Genomic DNA, 26,704 nt, shown 5'->3' with positions numbered 1-26,704 from the left:
GCTGGAGCCAGGCCAAGTAGTAGGAATACATGTTTATATTTTATTACACAGCTTTGTTTGGGGGATTTGCAACTCATATATATGGTATATATAAAGCAAAGATACAACAACTGGAAATGGGAAGATACCACAATACCCCTAGATCTCCTGTTCTTTATGGTTGGGAAGATTTATGCCTCATCATATCCTCGAGACACAGCTACGTTATAAGAATTTGCTTGTCCTGGGACAATAGAAGTGCAAGTGCAAAATGCAACTTTGGGCTACTAGGTGGCCAACAGATCTGGAAAACAAAATGCTAGTTTGGGCCACCACTTGGGCAACAGATCTGGAATGGAAGTGCAAAATGCCACTTTGGGCCACAAGGGTCAAGTCATAAGAATTTGCTTTTCCTTGGACAATAGAAGTGCAAGTGCAAAATGCAACTTTGGGCTACTAGTTAAGCAACAGGTCTGGAATGCAAGAGCAAAATGCTACTTTGGGCCACCACTTGGGCAACAGATCTGGAATGCAAGTGCAAAATGCCACTTTTTGTCACCAGTTTGGCTTCACTGGCTTAGAACAACATAAGAATGATATAAAGTTAATTTTGACTAATGTAAACATAAATTACAACAGTCAGTTAATGGTCAGTATGATGGATAGTTAAACATATCATTTCTCAAACATTTTCAGGCATGTAGGAGCATTTCCTCTCTTTGACGCAAGTTTCTTTTCCTTCTAATCTACTTCATATTTAGGCCTGGTGAATGATTCTTAAAAAAAAAGCATTCAGTTAGTGTACAAATTCTTATTTGCTTTGCTGAAAATCATTGAATTGAATATTTAATGAATTATAATATTTTATGGAGCAACTTCAGTTCTAATATCTATCTATGTTAAATCATAAATCAAACAATAGTCAATATTTTAGCCTCATACATACACCATTTTATAGCTTCGAATTCCCAGTATAAGTGTAATATTACGTGATATACATCTGGCTACATATATCCAACACTAGAAGGTGCTTATGAGCATAATTCATACTAATTTTAATGTATAAATGTATAAATATAGTCTGGTTTGGCTTTTTATCCCTTGTCATGCGGCAACAGTGGGGGCTGATATTGACTTTTATGACTGTTTTCTCCAATAGGGGGCACTAGAGGTCTAGTCTTCTTGCTCTCTGAAGAGACTATTTCCATAAATACAGTATTGTTATATAAGTAGGTCAATAAAAAGTAGATGGCAGTGTAGGGATTCACTCTCTATGGTAGACATTAGACCTTGGGTAGCATTCACACAGACAATAGTTTTGGTCCAAACACATGCAACTCATAAACATAAATCCCGAGCCTTGACTAGGCCCTAACTAAACAGAATAGACCCTGGCTACTCAAAAATGTCTAAGCTAGCCCCAGCTCTGTCACACAAAACAGATATTGTCCATAGCAACCACTGAAACCACTGATGCTTGTGGTTCTCTGCACATGGCCTGTGCAATGTCTTGTCAGAGAGGAATTCTGTCCTGTCACTCTCTTCAGCTCCAAGACACATCCAGTGTGGTCAGCTTCCCTGAGGTGACTGACTAAGGAGAGCAGCTAGACTGGTTATATGCAGGCCAGCCAGGTGATATAATTAGCACCTGTAGAGCTAGGATTTAACCCTAGCCTACCAGGCTTTGCTACAGCAGTTAAAAGAGATTATTTTTTTCAGGAGGAGACTATGGTTTCCATATAGTCTTTAAGCTTGGGAGCACATAGGTCTGCATGGGAACTGTATATATAAACTTCAATATCGCCAACTACCATCATTTGCAGGGATGTTTACCTTTTTTTGTTTTAGATGTACTGAAAATAATAAATTGGTTGCAAAAATGATCAATATAATCAAGATACAATATACTTGGCAATGCCTCACCTCCGCATAACTGGCCTGAAGGCTGTCCTTAGCAAGTCATTGTCATCCATAAAACTGGTATGTCTGTATTCTGAAACATCTTTATTCGTCTTCATTGACCTTTCACTCCCTGTATAAAAAATAAAAACAGCATTGTAAAATTATCACTTACAGGTTTAACGTCTGTTTGTCTGACAGTGACTCTCCAGATGGGCCAAGAATGGTTAATTACCAGAAAACTCTTTTAAAAAAGACCTATCACTGGATTTAAATTGGTGATTTTTTTTCATTTTTTATTCTCCATGCTTCTCCGAGTATGTGTTTCTTTTACCTTGTTTTTTAAAACCACCATATGGTTTCAGAGATACAGTGATAAGTGATAAAAGTGCTTAAAGGGAACATGTTACCAGGGGTTGGGCTTTGTATCTAAGCTTATGTCAGATATATTTACACACAATTGCTTTCTGTTTAATGGAAAGATGTACCACAAGCTCAAGGGGATTCAGGGGGACTGAAATGGGGAGCCCCTGGTCTCCATTGTATGCCAACCTCTTCCTGGGCTGGTGGGAGGAGACCACAGTCTTCCATGATGACTGCTGAGTTGACAGATGTCCAGAAGGCAATCAGTGACACACTCCACAAGGAGGGTAAGTCACAAAAGGTCCTTGCTAAAGAAGCTGGGTGATCATAGAGTGCTGTATCCAAGTTTAATAATGCAAAGTTGAGTGGAACGAAAAAGTGTGGTAGAAAAAGGTGCACAAGCAACCGGGATGACCGCAGCCTTGAAAGGATTGTTAAGAAAAGGCCATTCAAAAATTTTGGGGAGATTCACAAGGAGAGGACTGCTGCTGCAGTCATTGCTTCAAGAGCCACCACACACAGACGTATCCAGGACATGGGCTACAAGTGTCACATTCCTTGTGCCAAGTCACTCGTGACCAATAGACAACATCAGAAGATTCTTACCTGGGCCAAAGATAAACAGAACTGGACTGTGGCTCAATGGTTCAAGGTGTTGTTATCAGATGAAAGCAAATTTTGCATTTTATTTGGAAATCAAGGTCACAGAGTCTGAAGGAAGAGTGGAGAGGCCACAATCCAAGCTGCTGGAGGTCTAGTGTGAAGTTTCCACAATCAGTGATGGTTTGGGGAGCCATGTCATCTGCTGGTGTAGGTCCACTGTGTTTTATTAAGACCAAAGTCAGTGCAGCCATCTACCAGGAAATTTTAGAGCACTTCATGCTTCCCTCTGCTGACAAGCTTTTTGGAGATGGAAATGTTATTCTCCAGAAGGACATGGCCACCTGTCCACACTGCCAAAAGTACCAATGCCTGGTTTAAAAACAACAGTATCGCTGTGCTTGATTTGCCAGCAAACTCGCCTGACCTTAACTCCCATAGATTGGGGTGTTGTCAAGAGGAAGATGAGAGACACCAGACCCAACAATGCAGACGAGCTAAAGGCTGCTATCAATTATGCTGCATTGATGCAGTAATTGATGCAAAAGGAGCCTTGACCAAGTATTGAGGCATTTACTGAACATTCATTTCAGTAGGCCAACACTTTGGATTTTAAAATCATTTCTCAAGCTGGTGTTACTTTTCGAACTGAGGAAATGGCAACTTGAAAACACCTTGCTATCTTCTTATAGCCTTCTCTTGCTTTGTGGGTCACCACCATTTTCATTTTCAGAGTGCTGAATAGCTGCTTAGAGGAACCTATGGTTGCAGTTTTTTGGCACAAGATTATAGGAGGCTGGGTTTTTATAAAGCAGGGAAAATTGTATCACCTGGCCCTTCTAACGATGATCGGGAACAAGCCATAACCCTAACAGGCTAATTAAGGTCTGAAACCTTGGTCACAGTGATCTAAGCACACAAATGTCCAAAGGTGCCCAAAGTTTTGCATTGGCCCATTTTCCTTTTTGTAATTTTTAAAATGAAAAAACAAACAAACAAACAAAAAAAAACAGTATATTTTCTTTTGCCTAAGATACATAGGAAATGTGCCATCTTTAACTTTAAGCATTTTAGAGATCACTTAATCTTTAGCTTGCTTAACTGTTCACAACAACAGTAATTTTGACCAGGGGTGTTCAAACTTTTCTATATATAAATCTAGGGGATGTGGGGATCTTGTCCCCCATAATTTTATTGTCTTTCAGTGTTCTCCAACTATTCTTTTTAGTATGTAGGAATTGGAATTATATTGGGTAATGATGGGGATACAGTTTATTTGAATAGAGGGTTCCTTGGAGCTCATAAGGGGATCTGATCGTGATTTCACTTCTACTGCCGTTCTTGCGTCTGCTAGAAGCTGGTTATCATACCTTTTATTTAAGAATTTATTGGTTAATGTCGGTGTTTCTTTTTTATAATCCAGAGGCCTAGCAATAAGAGATGTTCTAAATTCAGGTACAATAATATAATAATAATTTTTTATTTATATAGCGCCAACATATTCCGCAGCGCTTTACAAATTATAGAGGGGACTTGCACAGACAATAGACATTACAGCATAACAGGAATACAGTTCAAAACAGATACCAGGAGGAATGAGGGCCCTGCTCGCAAGCTTACAAACTATGAGGAAAAGGGGAGACACGAGAGGTGGATGGTAACAATTTATCTCAGACCGATCAGAAGGCCATTGAGCAACTGCAGAACAATAAGGAAATTATTATATGTCCAGCAGACAAAGGGGGATCGTGGTATTGGATCATGAGAAATACATGAGAGAGTCGATGCGTCTCCTAAGTGACACTCGTACTTATAGGAAACTTGAGTCAGAAGTTCAAGCACAACGTAAGGCTCCACAAGTTCCAAGGTACATGAACTTTCTAACACTTTGATTTTAATATAGTTATGTGTCAGGTTCACCGCTGCATAAGATTGACTTTACCCCTATATTTATATGCTAGATGGTGGCCTGATTCTAACGCATAGGGTATTCTAGAATATGTATGTATGTATATAGCAGCCACATAGTATATAGCACAGGTCACGTAGTATATAGGAGCCATGTAGTATATAGCAAATACTACGTGGCCTGTGCTATATACTATGTGGCTGCTATATACATACATACATATTGTAGAATACACGATGCATTAATACAGGCCACGCAGTATTTAACAGTGGCCACGCAGTATATAACACAGCCCAAACAGTATATAACACAGCCCGCATAGTATATAACATTGGCCACGTAGTATATAGCAGCCACGCAGTATATAACACAGGCCACACCTTATATAACAGTGGCCACGCAGTATATAACACAGCCCAAACAGTATATAACACTGCCCACATAGTATATAACACTGACCACGTAGTATATAGCAGCCACTCAGTATATAACACAGGCCACACCTTATATAACAGTGGCCATGCGGTATATAACACAGCCCAAACAGTATATAACACAGCCCACATACTATATAACACAGCCCATGCAGTATATAGCAGCCACGCAGTATATAACACAGGCGACGTAGTATATAACACAGGGCACGTAGTATATAGCACAGCCCAAGCAGTATGTCACACAGCCCACGCAGTATATAGCATTGCCCATGTAGTATATAGCAGCCACGCGGTATATAACACAGCCCATGCAGTATTTAGCAGTGTGGGCACCATATCCCTGTTAAAAAAAATAATTAAAATAAAGCGAAGCTCTGGCGATGCGCTCGGCTGCCACCATCTTCCGTTCCCAGGATGCATTGCAAAATTTCCCAGATGACTTAGCGGTCTCGCGAGACCGCTAAGTCTTCTGGGTAATTTCGCAATGCATCTCTGGGAATGGCGTGAGCGCATCGTCGGACGACGGAAGGTGAGAATAGCAGGTTTTTTGTTTTTTTTATTATTGTTAACATTACATCTTTTTACTATTGATGCTGCATAGGCAGCATGAATAGCAAAAAGTTGGGGACACACAGGGTTAATAGCAGCGGTAATGGAGTGCGTCACACTGCGGCATAATGCGGCCCGTTATCGCTGGCATTAACCCTGTGTGAGCGGTGACTGGAGGAGAGTATGGAGCTGGTGCCGGGCACTGACTGCAGGGGAGTAGGGAGGGACTAATCGGACTGTGCCCATTGCTGATTGGTCGCGGCAGCCATGAGAAGCAGCTGGCGAGACCAATCAGAGACGCGAGATTTCCGTGACGGAAGTTGCCACCAGAAAGACGGAAGTACCCCTTAGACAATTATATATATAGATTCACACCTTAAATGTATACAATGGAATGTGAATGTTTGGACACCCCTGGTCAAAATTACTGTTATTGTAAACAGTAGTGATGAGCGAGTGTACTCCTTGCTCGGGTTTTCCTGAGCACGCTTGGGTGACCACCGAGTATTTATGACTGCTCGGAGATTTAGTTTTCATTGCGGCAGCTGAATGATTTACAGCTACTAGCCTGCTACATGTGGGGATTCCCTAGCAACCAGACAAAAGAGCCAACAAGTGCTAAGCATCTCTGGGAACTCCTTCAAGATTGTTGGAAAACCATTCCCGGTGACTACCTCTTGAAGCTCATCAAGAGAATGCCAAGAGTGTGCAAAGCCATCATCAAAGCAAAAGGTGGCTACTTTGAAGAACCTAGAATATAAGACATATTTTCAGTTGTTTCACACTTTTTTGTTAAGTATATAATTCCACATGTGTTAATTCATAGTTTTGATGCCCTCAGTGTGAATGTACAATTTTCATAGTCATGAAAATACAGAAAAATCTTTAAATGAGAATGTGTGTGCAAACGTTTGGTCTGTATATATGCACAAAACCTTTTTATATATACGTATATATATATATATATATATATATATATATATATATATATATATATATATACATTTTGACTTTCCCAGCCCAGTTCCATTGCTTGTGTCAAGAATAGGTCTCAATTGAATTGGATGCATTTTTTTCTGACATTACATTTTTTTTCATATTTTTCAAAATCGCTATATGTTAAAGCCATATAATTTATCTACGGTCATTAGCTTTTGTCTCTTCAGCCATATCCATTGGTTATTCTCACAATAAAAAATTGTCTACATCGGTGCTTAGCACAGTTTCCATGTACTACATACCAAATAATGACACCAGGCATGAGAGAAATAAATTAGACCTTCGCATTACATATATTTTGTATGTAAGGGGGAGTGCAAAGATTCTTTTGTGCCATAAACTTGTTTGATTAAGCAAATTACATTTAGTTACCAATGGAAAAAAACTAAAGTATAATTTTTCCCTTTTTCCCAGTTTTTCCTTTTGGAATATACAGCCTTTAAGTGTTGAGAAGGACTATTATAGTGTGCAACAGCTGCAGGCTTATGGTTTGGAGTACCTTCGTCAAAAAGCAGATGGCACCGTTTTAACTGTTGCAGCTTGTTTATGTGCATGTTGTTATTGTAGATTCTAATGTATAACCTCTCAAGTTTTAGTGTGTTTAAGTTTTTTCCTGCATTTTTCCATATTGGGATGATGAAGGCAATGATTGTTGTATTTACAAAGCAAAATAACAAATTATCCCCCGATGTCTGAGTGCTGAGCAGGGGCGTGCATTGAAACCATGAGGTCACATAGCATAAGTTCTAATTGCCCCCCAACAAAAAAAGAAAAGAACTAATATTTGGCGGGGTCACAGAAGAGCATATCTCATAACTTTATAGCCTTTACAAAGTGTTTTTCTTCCTACTGAAGCCCTACATTCCCCTTTCATTGCACCCTTAAAGTATGATGCCAACAAAAGTGCTACAGAAATACTGTATGATATCCACACAGTGACTTCCTCTACTGTGTCCTCCATATGCACAGTTTGATGACCCTTATTGAACCCCCATCAACTCCACTGGCAAAGTATGATGACCCCCAACACAGTGTGATCCCTCAACCTACAAAAACCCAGCCTTTCAACAAAATGGTTACTTAACCCCTTGCAACACTTAATGTTCTGGAGGAAACTTCTGGGTTCACATCACTGAAGCCATTAGCCTCAGCAAAACATATCTCCCCTCCAGCACCTTGCCAGTAACTTTGTCACACTCAATACAATAAAGCATGAACACAATGACTGTCCACATATGGCATAGACATCTGGGTTGCAGACTCTAGAAAGCATTAAGGCATTAACAAAATTCAAAAATTCAACCTGACAAAGGACTTTAGTGTCCACTTTTCCAAATACTGTAAGATGCGAATGCTGCATTCATTGCAAGGCTACAAGGGTAATACTTCCTAAAGAGTCAGACCAGAGATTCACTTATTTTCATTTGAACATGAAAACATGAGAAGCAATGGAATGAAACTGAAGGGGAGAAGATACAGATTAGATATTAGAAAAAACTTTTTGACAGTGAGGGTGATCAATGAGTGGAACAGGCTGCCAGGAGAGGTTGTGAGTTCTCCTTCAATGGAAGTCTTCAAACAGAGGCTCGACAGACATGTGCCTGAAATGGTTTAGTGAGTCCTGCATTGAGCAGGGGATTGCACACGATTACCCTGGAGTCCATTTTCAACTCTAATATTCTCTGAGTCTAATTGAACCGCCTACACCCGTAGGCAACTGGTGTATATTGACCATTAAAGATGGCTATTCAAGATACACATTGTGAGGCAGTGACCCCTGTTACAGCTAGAGAGCGCTGTATGTGCTCTCCAGAATGTGCATGGAAGCGTAGTGAGGCCATGAGGGCGTACTGCAGACACAGGTGTGGCTGTAATTAGAATAGTGAAGCACTGACTGATTACAAGCCCTGTAGTAGAGGGGGAGGTGTGTCAGTGTTGGATTGGAAGCAGACAGAGCAGTTGTCTGCAGAGCTCTTTGTGTGTGGAGGGGCAAAAGGAACTGACACCCTGCGTCCCGGGCTGTCTTGTGTTGCCAGGTTGCAATCCGGAGGATAGCGTGATGTGCACGGCGTGAGTAGAGACTTGGTATCGGCGGGCGGTCTCCCCAGGGAAACTGGACAAAGGGAAGTCTGGCCTGTGTAGGGACTGCAATAGTAAAGCCGGCTACTGTGTATTTCTGATGGACTGTGTTAAGAAGTCGTGTACTGTACATTTTCCTTTGGCCTGGATGAAGAAGCCGTTTAATATGTATTGCCAATAGACTGTGTGAAGTAACACAATAAAGAAACGTTTTGTTTGAACTTGCTTGGGTCACTGCCGTTTCACTGTGTATGGTCCTACTGCTGCATCACAACATATAAACAATAATTCCAACTGTCCAATCTTTTTCTCCCCTGGTATTATTTGTTTTGCACACCCATATAATATAGCGAATCTAAAATGCCTCACACACAAAAGATTGAAATTGGCCAAATATGCTGAGATCGGCAGATCTTCAAATATGTATTGGGCCTCTTGACCTCCCGTGATGTGAAATGGCTGCTCCTTTTCTTCTCCAGGCAGATAAGTTTTGGCCAGATTAATCTAGTAATGGTTACTCTGCTCTCTCACTAGAGAAAACATGAATTCTAGGCTTGTTAGGTGAGATCGTACGACATTTATGGGCACCTTAACACTTTTCAAGCTATTCATGCATTTTCAGTAGGGATAACGGCACAACAATGAGTTCTAAGAAAAGTTGCCCTAGATTTTTTTTTTCCTGGGGAACATGCATTGACTAAAATTAATATTTTAGGAATGTTTTAATTAGATTACTACCCTAATTATGGTGGTTAGGTAATAAAAAAAATCACTTGTCAATTAAGGGTGCATGTATTATATTCCCACAATGGGTCTCAATAGCTTTTACAGTAACAAGGATGAGTAGATACCTTCCACTCCAGAGGAATATTCACATGATTCTCCCAATACAGGGTATGGACAGCTGAGTTGAAATGATTGTAAGTTGAATGTTGAAGTCCTATAAACTTTAGCTGACTGGGACATTTCTTCGAAAGAACATTCGGTGTGAGTTTGAGTCTTTATACTATGCAAGGACCTCGTCTCATTGCACAAGCCATGGGTAGAGTGTCTTCTTCTCACAAAGAGACAGTCAGGGCTCATTGACCTACTATTACCACTTTCAGTGTCCACAGTAATCGTGGCACCTGCTGTGTGCGCCAACGACCATATTCTAGGTTTTTCAGCATTCTCACAACTTACTATGTGTTCGCTGTATCCTTGGAAGCTTTTTTTCTCCACCATTAGTCCTAAAAAGTCTTCTGTATTATCTTTATTACATGGATTGGTCGCTGCATTGCAATTTTGTGTCAAAATGCTTTCACCGGTTCCTGAAGCGTATAAGCTGGATCTGGCCAAGTCATGATGATAATCCATGGTCTTGTCTTCACTCTGTAGGCTGTTGGGCTCTTCCTCAGTGCCATCCAGATCAGTTTGCTTCAGCTCCTTGTCACTTTTACACATTTTTTCATCTGAAAGATAAAGAACAAGACCAAAATATATAAAACATAATTACAATATTAATTTTTATGGCCATTACTAAGGGAGCATTACTTACAAGATCCTCTGGGGTGTGTCTTTAGGCTTGTATGCATTATTACCCATTACATATGCCATTCTACTGTAATGTGCTGCTGCATTAAAAGACGTTCTCCCTTCAAGGTTTTTATACTCTTAATATATTGCAATCATCATATTATATGACACTGTGTACTTACAATTGCTCATTTTGCCTTTCTACCTAGCTAATACTTGAATGTCAATCACACAGTCATCGATCTGGGGAAGTTTTAAAATATATATATTTATCTTTTAACTTTAGCTTTGCTGGTGCCGCTCCTCATAACCCTCACCTACCCTTGTCCAAAATATTGCCCTAAATGCACCCAGGTAGCAGTCAGCCGCGAGGCACACATCTTTTGCCCACGAGCCACATGTAGCTCCCGAGGAACAGATTGGGGACTCCTTCTCTAGAGCGTGTTAGGCCCTGTGATGTCACTTGGGCTTCTATGATATCATGTCATAGTGGGGTCAAGTGAGTGCCAGAGCTGTCCAGGATGCAGAGCTGAGAACGCCAGGTGCAGAAGTGAAGAAAAACTGGCCTAGACGCCGGAATAAGGCAGAATTAATTGAATTGATCATCTCTAGATGTTGCAATTGCAATACCTCCATGGCCCAAATGCTAAAAGGAAATAGCTTTTGATTTCAGATCTTTACCAACGACACACTAATGGCCTATCCTAAGGATAGGCTGCCAATATAACAATCCTGGAGAGCCCCCTTAATACAACGGGTATTGCTATATTGTACCTATTTGTAGATGTTTAGCTTACCTGGACTGTCACCTCCTGGACTGTAGTCGTCTACATCACTTTTGGCTTCTTTACCTTCATCTCCAGGCTTATTTTTTGGTGACCACGTCATCTTATTTTCCTTTTTTAACCTCCTTCTTGCATTGGCAAACCAAGTTGAGACTTGTGTGAGCGTCATCTTTGTAATAATCGCCAACATAATTTTTTCACCTTTTGTTGGATAGGGATTTTTCCTATGTTCATATAACCAGGTCTTAAGGGTGCTTGTGGTCTCTCTGGTTGCATTTTTCCGTCTTGTCGAGACAGTAAAATCAAGTGTTCCAAACCTTTCAACAGATCAATATTTGAGAAACTGTATCAAATGCATTCTCATTGAACTGACATATAAAATTCCTTTTTCTGTAAAAGTGTTTCAAGCAGAGTGCTCGCTAAACAAGTTTGCCAGAAAAAAAGTAAAACTTTCTTTAGACTGATTAATCCTAATTTCCTTCAACATTATTTACAGAGGAAAAAAAAACATTGAAAAGCACAGTAAAGATACTTTATTGCTCTCACTTTCATTATGCAAGTTGTTCAGTACCTGGGATCAAACTTGTAGTCCAGCAGCTCCTAGAGCGTCTCTTATAAGCCCTCGGGTGGCAATTCTTTATCTTTATGGGAGCTGGTTATGTCACGTGAACCCTGCAGCCAATCAGCCACCACATCACTCTTACTTACTTCGGAAGTAACTGACACATTTGCAGGTTCCTCTCAATGCTTCATCTACCAGCTCGCAGGCTAATAGGTTTGCAATATTGTAGAAATACAGCAGAGCTGTGAGAGCTGCAGCTGCTAATGTGTTTGTAAAGAGACAAAGTTCAGTTCTACGGTTCTGTGTTAGTCATATGTCTCACACTGGTATCTCTCCCATTCATTTAAAATTAGCTCTGGAGGCAGATTATCATGGATATCTATGCTCGACCCATAGCCTGCCCATAGCCTGGAGGCGATGTAGAAAAAAACATGGCTATCTCTAGAATAAGACCTCGAATTTCAAATTTTAAGGTATCATTTTATTCAACTTTCTATGACAGTCATGCTTTATAGATGTCATAGAAGGGTTGATCCTATTGATATATTTTCTTTAGTTTTATATTTTGATAAAGCGGACAATTACGGGAACAACCATACCAAATATACTGTATTTGTTTATTTTATTTTTAATGGTGGAAAAGGTGGTGAATCCAATTTTTATATTATAGCAAGATGGCAGCAATGGGAGCCTTTAACAAGCACCCCGGCCATGGTAACCCTTTAGTATTCCAAGATTGCCTTGAGGGCGTCTGCTGGGGGCAAGTAGGTGTGCGCACCGAAAACTGGTCTTTTAAACACTGCTGGCAGAGATTGATATCATTTTGGTTACCAGCAGCAAACGGAGCTCAGCTCTGGTCTCTTCTGTTAAACACATATATCGACCATTGGAGCTCAGCTCCTGAGCCCTTCCAACACATAGACACCCCAACAATGATGTACAATGACATTGTGTTAAGAGGTTAAAGGTATTGTTCAATGCAAACAAGTTTAATGTTAGGGGATAACTTTTATTTTGTTTGAGGTGCAACTGTTGAAACCCCCATTAATCGCCGACATGATGCTCGTCACAATCCACTTTTGGATTCATGGTAGCTCTGGTTACACTCTGTTTTAAATGTAGTTTTTTTTCCTTTCAGGACCATCGGGGGTTAATGTCAGTTTTTTCCCCCGCTGGCAATCTGGTGTAACTGCAGTGCTGTTGGGTCAGCTGATGTGGTAGTGACCACTCCCACCATCCTTTAAATGGTCACTTGATGCATCAGCTGACTGTTGGTGATCGAATTTCTCTATGGAGACCAGCCTTGCAGGAGCAGCTCTCAGGTGTCAGCCACTTCTGGTGTTTTGGAGTCCTGTTGCTGTGCTATCCACAGTGTGGAGCTTGGTAGTGGTATCTGGAAACTAAGTGCTGTGTTTGCTCCTTGTCCTTTTGTGTTTGTCACTGTCCCCTGTGTGGTACCATATTCAGTGGTGAGGCTACCGCTACTTGCCGGACAGTGCACTAGCCATTGCAGTGTGAGGTGGCAGTGAGGGACAAGGTTCCTGACAGTGGTGGGGGGAAGGACCTGCTTAGGGCATTAGGGGAGTACAGAGTCAGGCTCAGGTTTGAGCATAAGGTGACCATTCCTTCATTTCCCTATTGATAGGGCCTTTCTCCTCCCTTTTCCATCCCGTTGTCTTTATTGTGCCATCCGCTACCGACCCCCCGCGAGGTCGATTTATATATCGTGACACTGCTCCTTTCATTCTCTTTGGGACTTCTGTAGCTCTGAATTCAGCTTTCTCTGGCAGAAAGCACACAGCCAAGTAATCCTCATAGGCAAATACTAGCAAGTAATATGGGTTGTACTAAAGCTCAATGACTTAAACCGTGGAGCCATAATAGGGGATAAGTGATATTAGTAGGAAGTGGAAGTGCAGGTCAAGGAGCCAGTGATTGCCCTATTCTGCCGTTCCTCCTTTTGGAAATGTATTTACAAAATCGATAATTTTGTGTTACTGTTTTCCTTCTAAAATGCCTGCGTCTCCACAAAGTCAGCACTGATTAGACAGTATAAGAGTGTGTAGGGACACGCCCCAACAGGTAACACCCATTTGTCAATTTTGTCATTGGATTTTGTAAGAAAAAAACAGATATTGTAGGACCTTAGGTATCCATGGTTATTACCACTGATAGAGAGACAGTAAGTTAGCTCATTAGTGATGGTCGTAACCATGGATATCTAAGGTCCTGTAATGCCTGCATGTAGCGCCAGCGCCTCGGTTTACCTCCCAGTCGGCTTCCCGGCACCATCCCCCAGAGGCCTGTGTCCCATGTTCCACGCTGTTTTCTTCTGCTGTCGCTTCTTGGTCCAGGCATGGGGTCTGCAGGTCTCCGGGCATGGTTCTAAGGGTGCGTGGGCACGCACTCCGGTCTCTTGAAGAGACAGCACACCATTTCCTGAATTAGTCTTAACCAATGGGGGAGTGTCTCGAACTATTTCTGGCACCTCTTCCCTTATGGAGGTGACTGAGCAACAAGTGTTTCCTGTTGCTATACTCAGGTTCCTGTACCAGTGTGCCTTTACTTTGCAAGCCTCTTGGTAACACCGATTTGTCTTTACAGAGTACCTGCGGAGTTCCACCACCTCTCTTTGGACAATATCAGTACCTTCAGCACCAGAACCTGCCAGCTGCTGCCTGTTATCCACTCCCGCTGTCTGCCATCCATCCAGTTCCACGCCGTCTCTGGTTCCTGCCTGCCTGCCTGTCTCGCTGGGTCATCTTCCACTTTTTGGGGGTCTAACTGGAGGTAGCACCTTGTGTCCCCTGGGCATTCCAACCTATCCCTGTTTGAGGGGTCTTGCTACTGGTGTCTAGGGTTCACTTAGTCACGCCCTCTTCAGAGCCTCCTGGACAGTGGTCCTGTGGTTCCATGAAAATTTCATTAAATGAATGTTCACTTCACCATCTGTGTCTCTGTTTCTATTTGTTAGAGATTGCTCAGGCCATGGAACCCGCTGGCTTTCTAGCACCTCCGGCCACAGAGCTATGTCAAGAAGTCTCACACCTGAGAGACCAGCAGGAGAAGATCACAACTATCTGTGCAACTTGTCTACATGCGTGGAGTCGGTGATATCCTCAGCTTCCTCCGTTTATGCCCAGCCTGTGATCCCCTCAGTGGCTGGTTTCCAGGTCCCCAGGTATGCGTCTGTAAAGGACCTCGTTTGGCGGCTCCCACCCGGTTTGATGGCGAGCCTACCTAGTGTCGGGGGTTCATTAATCAGTGCACGCTGCACTTTGAACTCCTGGGAGATCTGTTTTCATCTGATTGGGCCAAGGTGGCCTTCATTATGTCTCACCTTGCTGGTGAGGCCCTCGCTTGGCTGAATCCATTATGGGAGAGAAGGGAAATTCTGGTCAATGACCTCCAGTCTCTCATCGGGGCATTCCGCAGGACCTTTGACGAGCCTGGTCGTGCTGCTTCGACTGCCTCCTCCCTTCTTCGCCTTCGCCAGGAGGTTCTTATGGTGGCTCAGTATGCTGTGTGGTTCTGTACTCTCTCTTCTGAATTGTCCTGGAATGATGAGGTGTTGGTGGCCGCCCTCTGAGAGGGTCTGTCTGGTAGGACTTACGTCTCTGGATGATCTGACTTCACTGGCGACTCAAATTGATCTCCAGTTTCAAGAGCGCTCCAGGGAGGTTAAGTGAGAGAAGAGACCATTTTGTTCGGCTCCCAGTTTCCAAAAATTGACTGTTTCTCATAACTCTGCTTCTTCTCCAGAGCCTATGCAAGTTGACCAGGTGGCTTTGGCGAAGCAGAGCCAAGAGGTGCATGGCTCGGAGGGAAGGTGTTTCTATTGGGGCAGTTCTGAGCATCTGATTCATTCATGTCCAGAGAGGCCGGGAAACTTCAGCACCTACGGTGTGTAGGTGAGGCTTCCCTCTGTGTAAATCATTCCTCTCCTTCTTTTGCTTATGTCAATGTCCTTTGTCACGGTCAGTTTTTCTGCATCAGGTTACCTGGATTCGGGGTCCTCTGGGAAATTCATCCAACAAGCCATGGTGTCCTGCACCTCCAGAACCCTGTGCCATCTGTAGATGGCAGAACTTTGACTGAGCCCGTTCATTTCAAGACTGTGCCAGTGGAACTTCGACTAGGTCTGACACACCCTGAGAAAATCTCCCTCCATGTGTTGCCCGGTTTGTCTATCCACTTGCTTTTAGGTCTACCATAGCTTCGTGCACATGAGCCTGTCTCAAACTGGAAGACTGGTAAAATCCTACTCTGGGGAGATTTCTGTTTTCACAGATGTCTACCTCTCATCCGCCCAGTTCGCCTTCCTGCAGCACCATCTACCTTACCAGGATTACCATCTTCCTACTGGTCAGGTTTCTTCTTTGTAAAGAAGAAAGATGGATCTCTACATCCATGTCCACGTCCACATCCACATCCGCCAGGGAGATGAGTGGAAGACTGCCTTCAACACCCGAGATGGCTACTACGAGTCCTGGGTCATGCAGTTCGGGCTCAGTAATGCTCCCGCGGTTTTCCAGGAATTTGTTAATTACATTTTTAGGGATCTCCTCTATTCTTGCGTGGTCGTCTACCTGGATGACATCCTGATCTACTCTCCAGTCTGGGCTTCGCATCGGAGGAGTGTCCGTCAGGTCCTGCAGAGACTCAGGGAGCACAGACTGTATGCTTAGTTTGAGATGTGTGTTTTTGAGCAATCCTCTCTTCCCTTCTTCGGTTATATTGTCTCGTCCAGTCGTCTGAAGATGGATCCAGAGAAGTTAGCTGCTACCCTCAAGTAGCCCGCCCCACCTGGGTTAAGGCAATACAGCAGTTCCAAGGATTCGCTAACTACTACCGCTAATTTATTCCGCACTTCACATCCCAAGTGGCTCCCATCTTAACTCTGATCCAAAAAGGCACCAATTCCGAGGATTGGTCTCCTGTGACTTACGAGGCTTTTACTTCACTAAAGAAAGCCTTCTCTTCTGTGCTCATCCTACATCGACCTGACGCGGATAAGCAATTCTTCTTGGAAGAGCATGCTTCTTCCACAGGTGCTAGGGTGGTTCTCTACCAGAAGTTCTCTACCGGACGGATGGTTTCCTGTGGCTTCTTCTCAAAGATCTTTTCCGTGCCCGAAATAAATTATTCCATTGGAGATCGAGAACTGCTGACAATCAAGTTAACTTTTCAGGAGTGGGGGCATCTACTCAAAGGAGCAGTCCATCTGGTTGTAGCTTTCACAGACCGTAAGAACCTAGTCTACCTCCACTCTGCACAGAGGCTAAATCCCTGCCAGGCCAGGTGGTCTTTGTTTTTCGCACGGTTCAACTTCGTTCTGCACTTTCACCCAGCCAGCAAGAACATCAAAGCTGACACACTTTCTTCAGCGTTTCTGCCTCCTGACTTGGATGAAGAACCCCAGCACATCATTGAGCCACCCAGAATAGTGACTGTGTCCTCAGTTGACATATCTCAGGTTCCTCACGATTAGATGTTGGTTTCCAGTTTGGACCAGAGGCGAGTTCTTCAATGGGGTCACTCTTTCAAGGTGATGCCGGGCAGAAGAAGACTTTGCAACTCATTTCCCATCACTACTGGTGGCCTACCATGGGTAAGGACATGTTGGAATATGTCTCTGCTTGTCCCTTCTATGCCCGAAACAAATCCGCTAAGAATCTACCATCCAGACATCTTCTGCCACTTCCCATCCCCTCAGTTCCCTGGCAACACATTGCTATGGATTTCTTTACGAATCTTCCCGTCTCCTATGGCTGCTCCGTCATTTGGGTTGTAGTGGATCGTTTTTCCAAAATGGCTCACTTTATTCCTCTGCCAGGTCTTCCTTCCGCTCCGGAACTTGCAGACTACTTAATTCAACACATTTTTCCCCTACATGGCTTTCCTCTCCACATTGTGTCCAGTTCACTTCTAAGTTTTGGAGAGCAACTTGTAAACTCATGAGTGTGGAGCTGAGTTTCTCTTCTGCTTATCATCCCCAGTCCAATGGTCAGGTGGAGAGGATCAATCAGATTGTGTCCGGGGTCCTGCGTCACTTCGTCAATGTACATCATGATGACTTATGACTGGGTCAAAGTACTATCGTGGGCAGAGTTCTCCTATAACAACCACATAAGTCAATCCTCTGCGAAGTCTCCCTACCATATTGTGTTTGGTCCCCAACCCGGAATTCCTCTTCCTGTCTTAGGGCCTTGGGTATTCTGGCTGCAGACGCTCTTACTGAAGATTTCTCGAAAGTGTGGAGGAACACCAAAGCCACTCACAAGAAAGCATCCCAGCATCTGAAGAAACATGCTAAAAAACGACATCTGGATGCTCCGACCTTTCTGCCTGGGGATAAAGTTTGGCTCTCCACCAAGTGCATCCACCTGAAGATGCCATGTTACAAGTTGGGACCTCGCTTCATTGGTCCCTTCAAGGTCTTGAAACAAATCAATGCAGTTTCTTACTAATTGAAATTACCTGCCTCTTTGTGTTTGCCTAACTCCTTTCATGTCTCTCTCCTCAAACCAGTAATCTTGAGCTCTTTCTTTAAGGACCTGGGTGCTACTCCTGATCCCGTCGGCGTGGAGGATGTATTTGAGGTAGCGAATATTTTGGCCACGAAGATGTAAGAGGAAAGACCTTTTTCTTGGTAGATTCGAAGGGCTTCGGTCCTTAGGGCAAATCGTGGGAACCTAAGGAGAATATTCATGCCCCTCTCCTACTGGAGAGAATTTTTGCAGACTGAATTAGTCTTAACCAACCGGGGAGCGTCTCGAACTATTTCTGTCACCTCTTACCTTGTGGAGGTGCCTGAGCAAAAAGTGTTTCCTGTTGCTATTGAGTCGCCCGCTAGGGCAGTGGGGATACTCGGTACTGGGTTCGGTCGCAATTAATGGGGTGGTCACGGTGGCAGCGATCCGGTCCATGGCCCTGGGTGCCCAAGTAAAAGGGACGGTCTTTAAAGGGGTTGTAGAAATAATGAAAGTTTATGACGTCACCTGTGGTTCTCAGTCAGAGGTGACCGACGCTGCTTAAAGGAGTCCTCTGGGGGCGAAGGTGCTGCAGCACAGATGGTGTCGCTTCCCAGGTGAAGCGGGGTCCTCAGGGCTCCTAGTGTATTCGGCAAGGATGGTGAATGCTGGCAAATAAATGGAGGACACAGGGTTGCAGTCTTTACCTGGTTTACTGGTATTAAGCAGCCTCCGTCCAGGTTACCGGCAACAGGTGTAGATGGAGTCCAGGCAGTCTGAAGACAAGTGGAAATCCCTTTGACAGGTCAGTTTGGGAGCCTTCCACTATGCACTGGTCTGTACTCCCTTTCTGCCTGTAGTTGTCTAACAAGGTTCTCTTTTTCCCCTGTCCAGGGACAGTACCTGCATGGTAGGCGACTTGAGCCATCTCTTTGGGGTCTCTGTCCATGGTGACTCCAAGCTGTGATTGCTGCTGTACCTCAGGTATTATGTGGGCAAGTCCCTTTCAGTTTCCTGCACTCCAGTTCTGCCGTGGGACGTGTAGTTCCTCACGACCTCGGGCTCCTGTTGCCCGGTTTCTGCGCTCAGCTTAGAGGGGCCCAGTTGCAGCCCTCCTCTAGCTCCTAAGTCCTTCTCTGCTCCTTCACTGTCTGCTACTAACTGCCAACTGCCTGCCCTGCTTGTCTGCACCAGACTAACTGACTCCTCCTCCAGACCAGGATGTATATAGGGAAGTTCCCCTTAAACTGGGTTTAGAGCTCCCCTTCGGGCCTGGAGTCAGAAAATATTGCATGTAAGATTACCTGCCAAAGGATCTCTCCTGTCTCCAGGCATGGCATTACCCTCCCTGAGATGAAGACAGCACCACTGTGGTACCCGAACTCCTGCGGTGCCACACTATACTCAGGTTCCTGTACCAGCGTGCCTTTACTCAGCAAGCCTCTTGCTCACTCCGGTTTGTCTTCTCAGAGTACCTCCCGGGTTCCACCACCTCTCTTCAGCCGTCAGTACCTCCGGCTCCAGAGCCTACCAGCTGCCGTCTGCTACCCACTCCTGTTGTCTGTCGTCCATCCAGTTCCACGCCACCTGCAGTTCCTGCCTGCCTGTCCTGCTGGGTCAGCTTCCACTTGTTCGGGGTCTAACTGGAGGTAGCACCTTGCGTCCCCTGGGCATTCTAACCTGTCCCTGTTTGAGGGGTCTTGCTACAGGTGTTTAGGGCTTGCTTAGTCATGCCCCCTTCGGAGACCCCCCGGACAGTGGTCCTATGGTTCCATGAAAATTTAATTAAATGAATGTTCACTTCACCATCTGTGCCTCCGTTTCCATTTGTTACACTGCACATGAGGAAAGAAACATAGCGAATCAGAAGAACTACACTACATTTCTAATTGGAGGTATTCCCTAATGTTATTATTATTACACCTATTACATATTGGGATGTGATCTTGGAGATGGGAATACCTCTTTAACACTCATGGAATAACAATTTCAAAGATCTTCTGTGTGCTGTTCCTCTGTTATTCCTCCGTGTAAACTATATGTAAATTGACAACTAGGTGTTGTCCTTTGTAGTCTCATAAAGATTTGCCCTAGCCTGACGCTGTAAGTACTGACTGGATGGTATCACAACGTGACAAGGCAAATGGAAACTACCAGCAGTAAAAAATGTTTTAGACTTTTCCAGGAGGCATAACTGAGGAACAGAACAAGGTGACATTGCAAAAGGGATCTATAAAACGATGATATACTAAGTCAGACATGTCAGAAGAGTACATATAGCAGATATAGCAGGCAGTAATTCGTAACTTCAGGGTTCCTGACATTTTATGGTAATTCCCAGGTCCCCATCACAGGAGCACGCGCCCTGCTGCAGAGCGAGAGGATGAGACATTACTGTATCTTCTCGGAGGTCTGCTGCAGCGCCTGGTATTGCCATGGATTACGATGAAGGTTTTACTCGTCGGCTTTCTGGTTCTTCTTTATTCCTCTTGATTCATTATTTCCAGACACATCATATTTATTAAGCAGAGATCAGACAGCTAAAGGTGAAGATTTAGAAGAAGCATTTGTGGTGTTGGTCCACCATCTAGTGGACATTTCAGGGTATGATCCAGTGGATACATGTGCGGGAAGTCTCACTTGTATGCGGATATACACAGCTGCCACTGAGAACAATCTTACCACATATCGGCCAGTTACTAAAATGATTTTGAAACTTTGTCCTGATATCTAAAGGATTTCCGTTCTGGTGTTATAAGAGAAGAGTGTAATTTATTAGACACTGGAGAAGCGTGGTTTTTAATAATGTATTATCCATATTCATTTATATGTACTGTTTAGTAGATTGTTAGCTATTAATTTCATGAAGACATTTTGCATTTTGTAAAAAAAAAAAGACAGAAACGTAAATAAATAAATGTTGTGTTTCTTGTTATTTTAAAGTAGGTAATCTATAGTATATGTTAGATAGATTCTATCTTCAGCATTATCTATTTATTTATCTCTCTATCATCTATCATTCTATGCATCCAATATCTATCTGTCTATTATCTATCATATACTATAGATTACCTATTTTAAAATCACAAGAAATGTTTTTCTCATTAATGTACACTCCGCACCCCATCTTGACTGAAAAAAAACTGAAATGTAGAAATTTTTCCTAATTTATTAAAAAAGAAAAACTGAAATATCACATGGTCATAAGTACTCAGGCCCTTTGCTCAGTATTGAGTAGAAGCCCCCTTTTGAGCTAGTACAGCCATGAGTCTTCTTGGGAATGATGCAACAAGTTTTTCACACCTGGATTTGGGGATCCTCTGCCATTATTCCTTGCAGATCCTCTCCAGTTCCGTCAGGTTGGATGGTGAATGTTATGGACAGCCATTTTCTGGTCTCTCCAGAGATGCTCAATTGGGTTTAGGTCAGGACTCTGGCTGGGCCAGTCAAGAATGGACACAGAATAGTCCTGAAGCCACTCCTTTGTAATTTTAGCTGTGTGCTTAGGGTCATTGTCTTGTTGGAAGGTGAACCTTTGGCCAAGTCTGAGGTCCAGAACACTCTGGAAGAGGTTTTCATCCAGGACATCTCTGTACTTGGCCGTATTCATGTTTCCTTCAAAGACAACCAGTCGTCCTGTCCCTGCAGCTGAAAACACCCCCATAGCATGATGCTGCCCCCACCATGTTTCACTGTTGGGATTGTATTGGGCAGGTGATGAGCAGTGCCTGGTTTTCTCCACACATACCGAGTAGAATAATCACCAAAAAGGTCTATCTTCGTCTTGTCAGACCAGAGAATCTTATTTCTCACAGTCTGGGAGTCCTTCATGTGTTTTTTAGCAAACTCTTTCATATATCTTGAACTGAGGAGAGGCTTCCGTTGGGCCACTCTGCCATAAAGGCCTGACTGGTGGAGGGCTGCAGTGATAGTTGACTTTGTGGAACTTTCTCCCATCTCCCTCCTGCATCTGTGGAGCTCAGCCACAGTGATCTTGGGGTTCATCTTTACCTCTCTCACCAAGGCTCTTCTCCCATGATTGCTCAGTTTGGCTGGACGGCCAGGTCTAGGAAGACTTCTGGTGGTCCAAACTTCTTCCATTTAAAGATTATGGAGGACACTGTGCTCTTAGGAACCTTGAGTACTGCAGAAATTCTGTTGTAACCTTGGCCAGATCTGTGCCTTGCCACAATTCTGTCTCTGAGCTCCTTGGCCAGTTCCTTTGATCCCATGATTCTAATTTTGTCTGACATGCACTGTGAGCTGTGAGGTCTTGTATAGACAGGTGTGCGCCATTCCAAATTAAGTCCTATCAGTGTAATTACACACAGCTGGACTCCAATGAAGGAGTAGAACCATCTCAAGGAGGATCACAAGGAAATGGTCAGCATGTGACTTAAATATGAGTGTCTGAGCAAAGGGTCTGAATACTTATGACCATGTGATATTTCAGTTTTTCTTTGTTAATAAATTTGCAAAAATTATTATGTTTCTGTTTTTTTTCAGTCAAGATGGGGTGCAGAGTGTACATTAATGAGGAAAAAAAATGACCTTTTTTTAATTTACCAAATGGATGCAATGAAACAAAAAGTGAAAAATTTAAAGGGGTCTAAATACTTTCCGTACCCACTGTAAAGGGCATGATTTTTATTTTGTGTAATGAAGTATTCTTAGAAAGTAAGACGAGTGGCAGTGTGGGTGATTCTGCAATGTAATTCCACATTAGCATTCTGCCATGCTAGGGTCTTACTTAGTTGATGAGATTACAAACATTTCCTGTGTTATAAGCTTGCTTTGGGATTCATCGTATGTAGTGATCGTCCCTGGGAAATGGTGGGGTTTGATGTCTGTTGCAGCATCACAGGCAGAACATTAGTTATTCTTATTGATCAAAGAAAATGTTACCTGTCGTACTGGTACTGCCCCAAGGAGTGATCGTATGGATAGTAGGCAGCGGGCTGAGCGAGCCCTGGATGGAAGGATCCGGAGCCGTCCTTCGTGTCATACTGTGAGGTCTGCAATATATTGATAAAGAAAGAATTGGCCAAAACATTATTGATGCTAATGGGACCAAGTGCCGGAAGACAAGACGTTCTCACAGACACTGCGCTCTTACAATATATATATATATATCCATTCACATGTATAGAAATCATATGCAGCAATTTCCACTGAAACAAAAAAATGTAAATATATTCTAAGTGATTCATTAAGAAAAAAGAATTTATGTTCGAGAAGGAATAAATCTAGATATAAATGTGTGTGTTCACATATATAGATGTATACAGCTGTACACACACATTTTTTATATGCATATTTATCTATCAATTTATCCATCTCATATCTATCTATCTATCTTTTATCTATCTATCTATCTCTATCTATCTATCTATCTATCTATCTATTATATATCTATCTATTATCTATTATCTATCTATCTATCTATCTATCTATCTATCTATCTATCTATTATCTATCTATCTATCTATCTATCTATTATCTATCTATCTATTATCTATCTATCTATTATCTATCTATCTATTATCTATCTATCTATCTATTATCTATCTATCTATCTATCTATTATCTATCTATCTATTTATCTATCTATCTATCTATCTATCTATCTATTATATATCTATCTATCTATTATCTATCTATTATCTATCTATCTATCTATTATATATCTATCTATCTATTATATATCTATCTATCTATTATCTATTATCTATCTATTATCTATCTATCTATTATCTATCTATCTTTTATCTATCTATCTATCTATCTATCTATCTATCTATCTATCTATCTATCTATCTATCTATCTATCTATATCTATCTATCTATCTATCTATCTATCTATCTATTATATATCTATATATTATCTATTATCTATCTATCTATCTATTATCTATCTATCTATCTATTATCTATCTATCTATCTATTATCTATCTATCTATCTATCTATCTATCTATCTATTATATATCTATCTATCTATTATCTATCTATTATCTATCTATCTATTATATATCTATCTATCTATTATATATCTATCTATCTATTATCTATCTATTATCTATCTATCTATTATCTATCTATCTATCTATCTATTTATCTATCTATCTATCTATCTATCTATTATCTATCTATCTATCTATCTATCTATCTATCTATTATATATCTATCTATTATCTATTATCTATCTATTATCTATCTATCTATCTATCTATCTATCTATTATCTATCTATCATTTATCTATCTATCTGTCTATTATCTATCTATCTATCTATCATCTATCTATCTATCTATCTATCTATCTATCTATCTATCTATCTATTATCTATCTATCTATCTATCTATCTATCTATCTATTATTTATTATCTATCTATCTATCTATCTATCTATCTATCTATCTATCTATTATCTACTATATATCTATTATCTATCTATCTATATATCTATTGTATATTATCTATCTATCATCTATCTATTATCTATCTTTCAATCTATTTATTATCTATCTATATATCTATCTATCATCTATCTATTATCTATCTATCTATCTATCTATCTATCTATCTATCTATCTATCTATCTATCTATCTATTATCTATCTATCTATCATCTATCTATCTATCTATCTATCTATCTATCTATCTATCTATCTAATAATGCAACTAATGATTTCATCTCTATTACTTACCAAAGTAGAATATAAGGCTGTTGGGTCGGAGCTGCAGGGTAGGTAACTAGTGTAGCTGGGGCTGGCGGTGCTATACTGAGGGTTATACACTCCGAGCGCTGCGCTGAGATCAGTCCTTGTGCTGACCAGCAGCCTGTTCTCATAAGAGGGGCAGCAGATGGTTGGGGTCTGGGCAGAAGCCGCAGAGACCTCAGGCAGAGATCTGGAGACTGAGGAGTCATAACACATTGTGCCTGGATTTGTAGTAACCAAAAACTGCAAATAAAGCATAACATAATGTATAAAATGAAAAACAAAATAAAGTATATAAAGCAATATAAAAAGGCAAAATTCAATTAAAGTCCACAAGTAATAATACATGCCATATGTTACTGGAAAGTCTTAGTATGATTATACTTATTATTATTTATTTATATAGCACCATTAATTACTTATTAATTCCTAGTAACGGTTCTCTTTTTAGCTAAGTAAAAATAATATTGCTGTCTATTTTTCAAATAAACTGTGATACATTCTTACAAATTGATATTTAGTTATGAAAGTTGAAGTTCACAATTTTACATTATGTATAAATATATATATGTGCAAAAATTTTCTTTTCTTTTTAGATCTGATCCTCTTTATGAATGTAATGATGCATTGTTAAATTTTGATATTTACTTAATATACAAGTTAAAGTTTACATTATATATGCGTGTGTATATATATATATATATATATATATATATATATATACATGCACACACATATATATATATATATATATATATATATATATACATATATATATATAATGTTTTGCATGATTTAGGAAATAAATTATTATTTTTTTAAATATAACTTAAAAAAATGAAAAAAAAAAATATAAAATAAAAATAAATATAACTTTAAATCTGAAAAAAAGCCAGGATTTCCAATTTCCATGACTATCTATTCGGATCGGCCGTGCAGTGCTGTCACTTACCTGAGAGTTGCCGTTATATGGATATCCAAACTGAGAAAATGACATCTCTGCTCCTGATTTTTTTATTACCATAGATAATAGTTTACCCGCAGATGAGTCGTAACCGAAGGCGGAATCAGATGCCCATCTCGAGCCCCGGCTTTTTACTTAATTATATATGATTGCACTTAACGGCATCTTGAGCTTGCAGGACAATGCTACGAGGAGGTTAGGCTTCCTGTCAGAATAATAAATCAGGAGAGATGGCTTTAGCAGACAAGAGTTAAAAAAAAAAAAAGATGAATAAATCTTGCTAGATATGATGACGGCTTGTTGTATTATTTGCTTATCTATAGTTCTTTAGCATTTATCCACGGGAGAGGAGGAAAAATGACGTCACGGTAATCCCAAAGCCCAGGGCAGGATAGGATCCCAATCATATTCAGCATCTTTCAAGTTGTTTCATGTTGATTTAACTCATCGAAGCCCAAAGAAACAACGTTTGGACAACATTAATAAGAACGCCCTACGTCTTCGTTCCGAATCGTCGTCTCCCTTTTGGCGGTCGGATCAAAGAACTTGAGCGATTTGTAAAAGAAATCGTTTCGAAATGTTAAACGTTCCTAATCCCAATGTGGTTTTAATCCTTCGAGTAAAATTAAAAATCTAGGTTTGACTATCCTATATTGCGTGTGCCCAAGGTGCGGATGGAAATGTTTTACTTGACGCGTTTGACTTGGCATTTTCCGATCTTCATTAGTGACGGCTCTGTGTTCAGTCAAATTAATTTGTCCTAGGAATGGTGGCAAGTCTGGAAACAATGCCACTATATTGCTTTATTCTCATGAAATATTCATCTATGTTCATCTAAAAAAAAAAAAAAGACAAAGCACATTGAGAAATCT

At 41.4% G+C, this 26,704-nt stretch overlaps 1 protein-coding gene across 1 annotated transcript; it reads right to left on the bottom strand.

Annotated features, from left to right (window-relative positions):
- Positions 1–504: 504 nt before the first annotated feature.
- On the bottom strand, positions 505–25,892 carry IRX6 (iroquois homeobox 6). Its single transcript, XM_069738414.1, has 7 exons — positions 25,821–25,892; positions 24,857–25,111; positions 23,055–23,164; positions 11,139–11,431; positions 9,666–10,265; positions 1,903–2,011; positions 505–755 (listed from the first exon to the last, which is right to left on the bottom strand). Exons 1-7 carry the CDS (start codon positions 25,890–25,892, stop codon positions 737–739), a joined length of 1,458 nt encoding a protein of 485 aa, XP_069594515.1. The 3' UTR covers positions 505–736.
- Positions 25,893–26,704: the final 812 nt, after the last annotated feature.

This window comes from Ranitomeya imitator, chromosome 9, assembly GCF_032444005.1.
Source record: "Ranitomeya imitator isolate aRanImi1 chromosome 9, aRanImi1.pri, whole genome shotgun sequence".
Taxonomy (NCBI): Eukaryota; Metazoa; Chordata; class Amphibia; order Anura; family Dendrobatidae; genus Ranitomeya; species Ranitomeya imitator.
Note: the sequence above shows the minus strand (reverse complement) of the source record. Positions and strands in the feature narration are given on the sequence as shown.

Coding starts and splice junctions, on each gene's coding strand:
- IRX6 (XM_069738414.1), bottom strand. CDS start 25,892: ATGGTAATAAAAAAATCAGGAGCAGAGATGTCATTTTCTCAGTTTGGA. Junction 25,112..25,820: donor CATATAACGGCAACTCTCAG/GTAAGTGACAGC, acceptor CTTTATTTGCAG/TTTTTGGTTACTACAAATCC. Junction 11,432..23,054: donor GGGCAGTACCAGTACGACAG/GTAACATTTTCT, acceptor ATCTGTTGAAAG/GTTTGGAACACTTGATTTTA.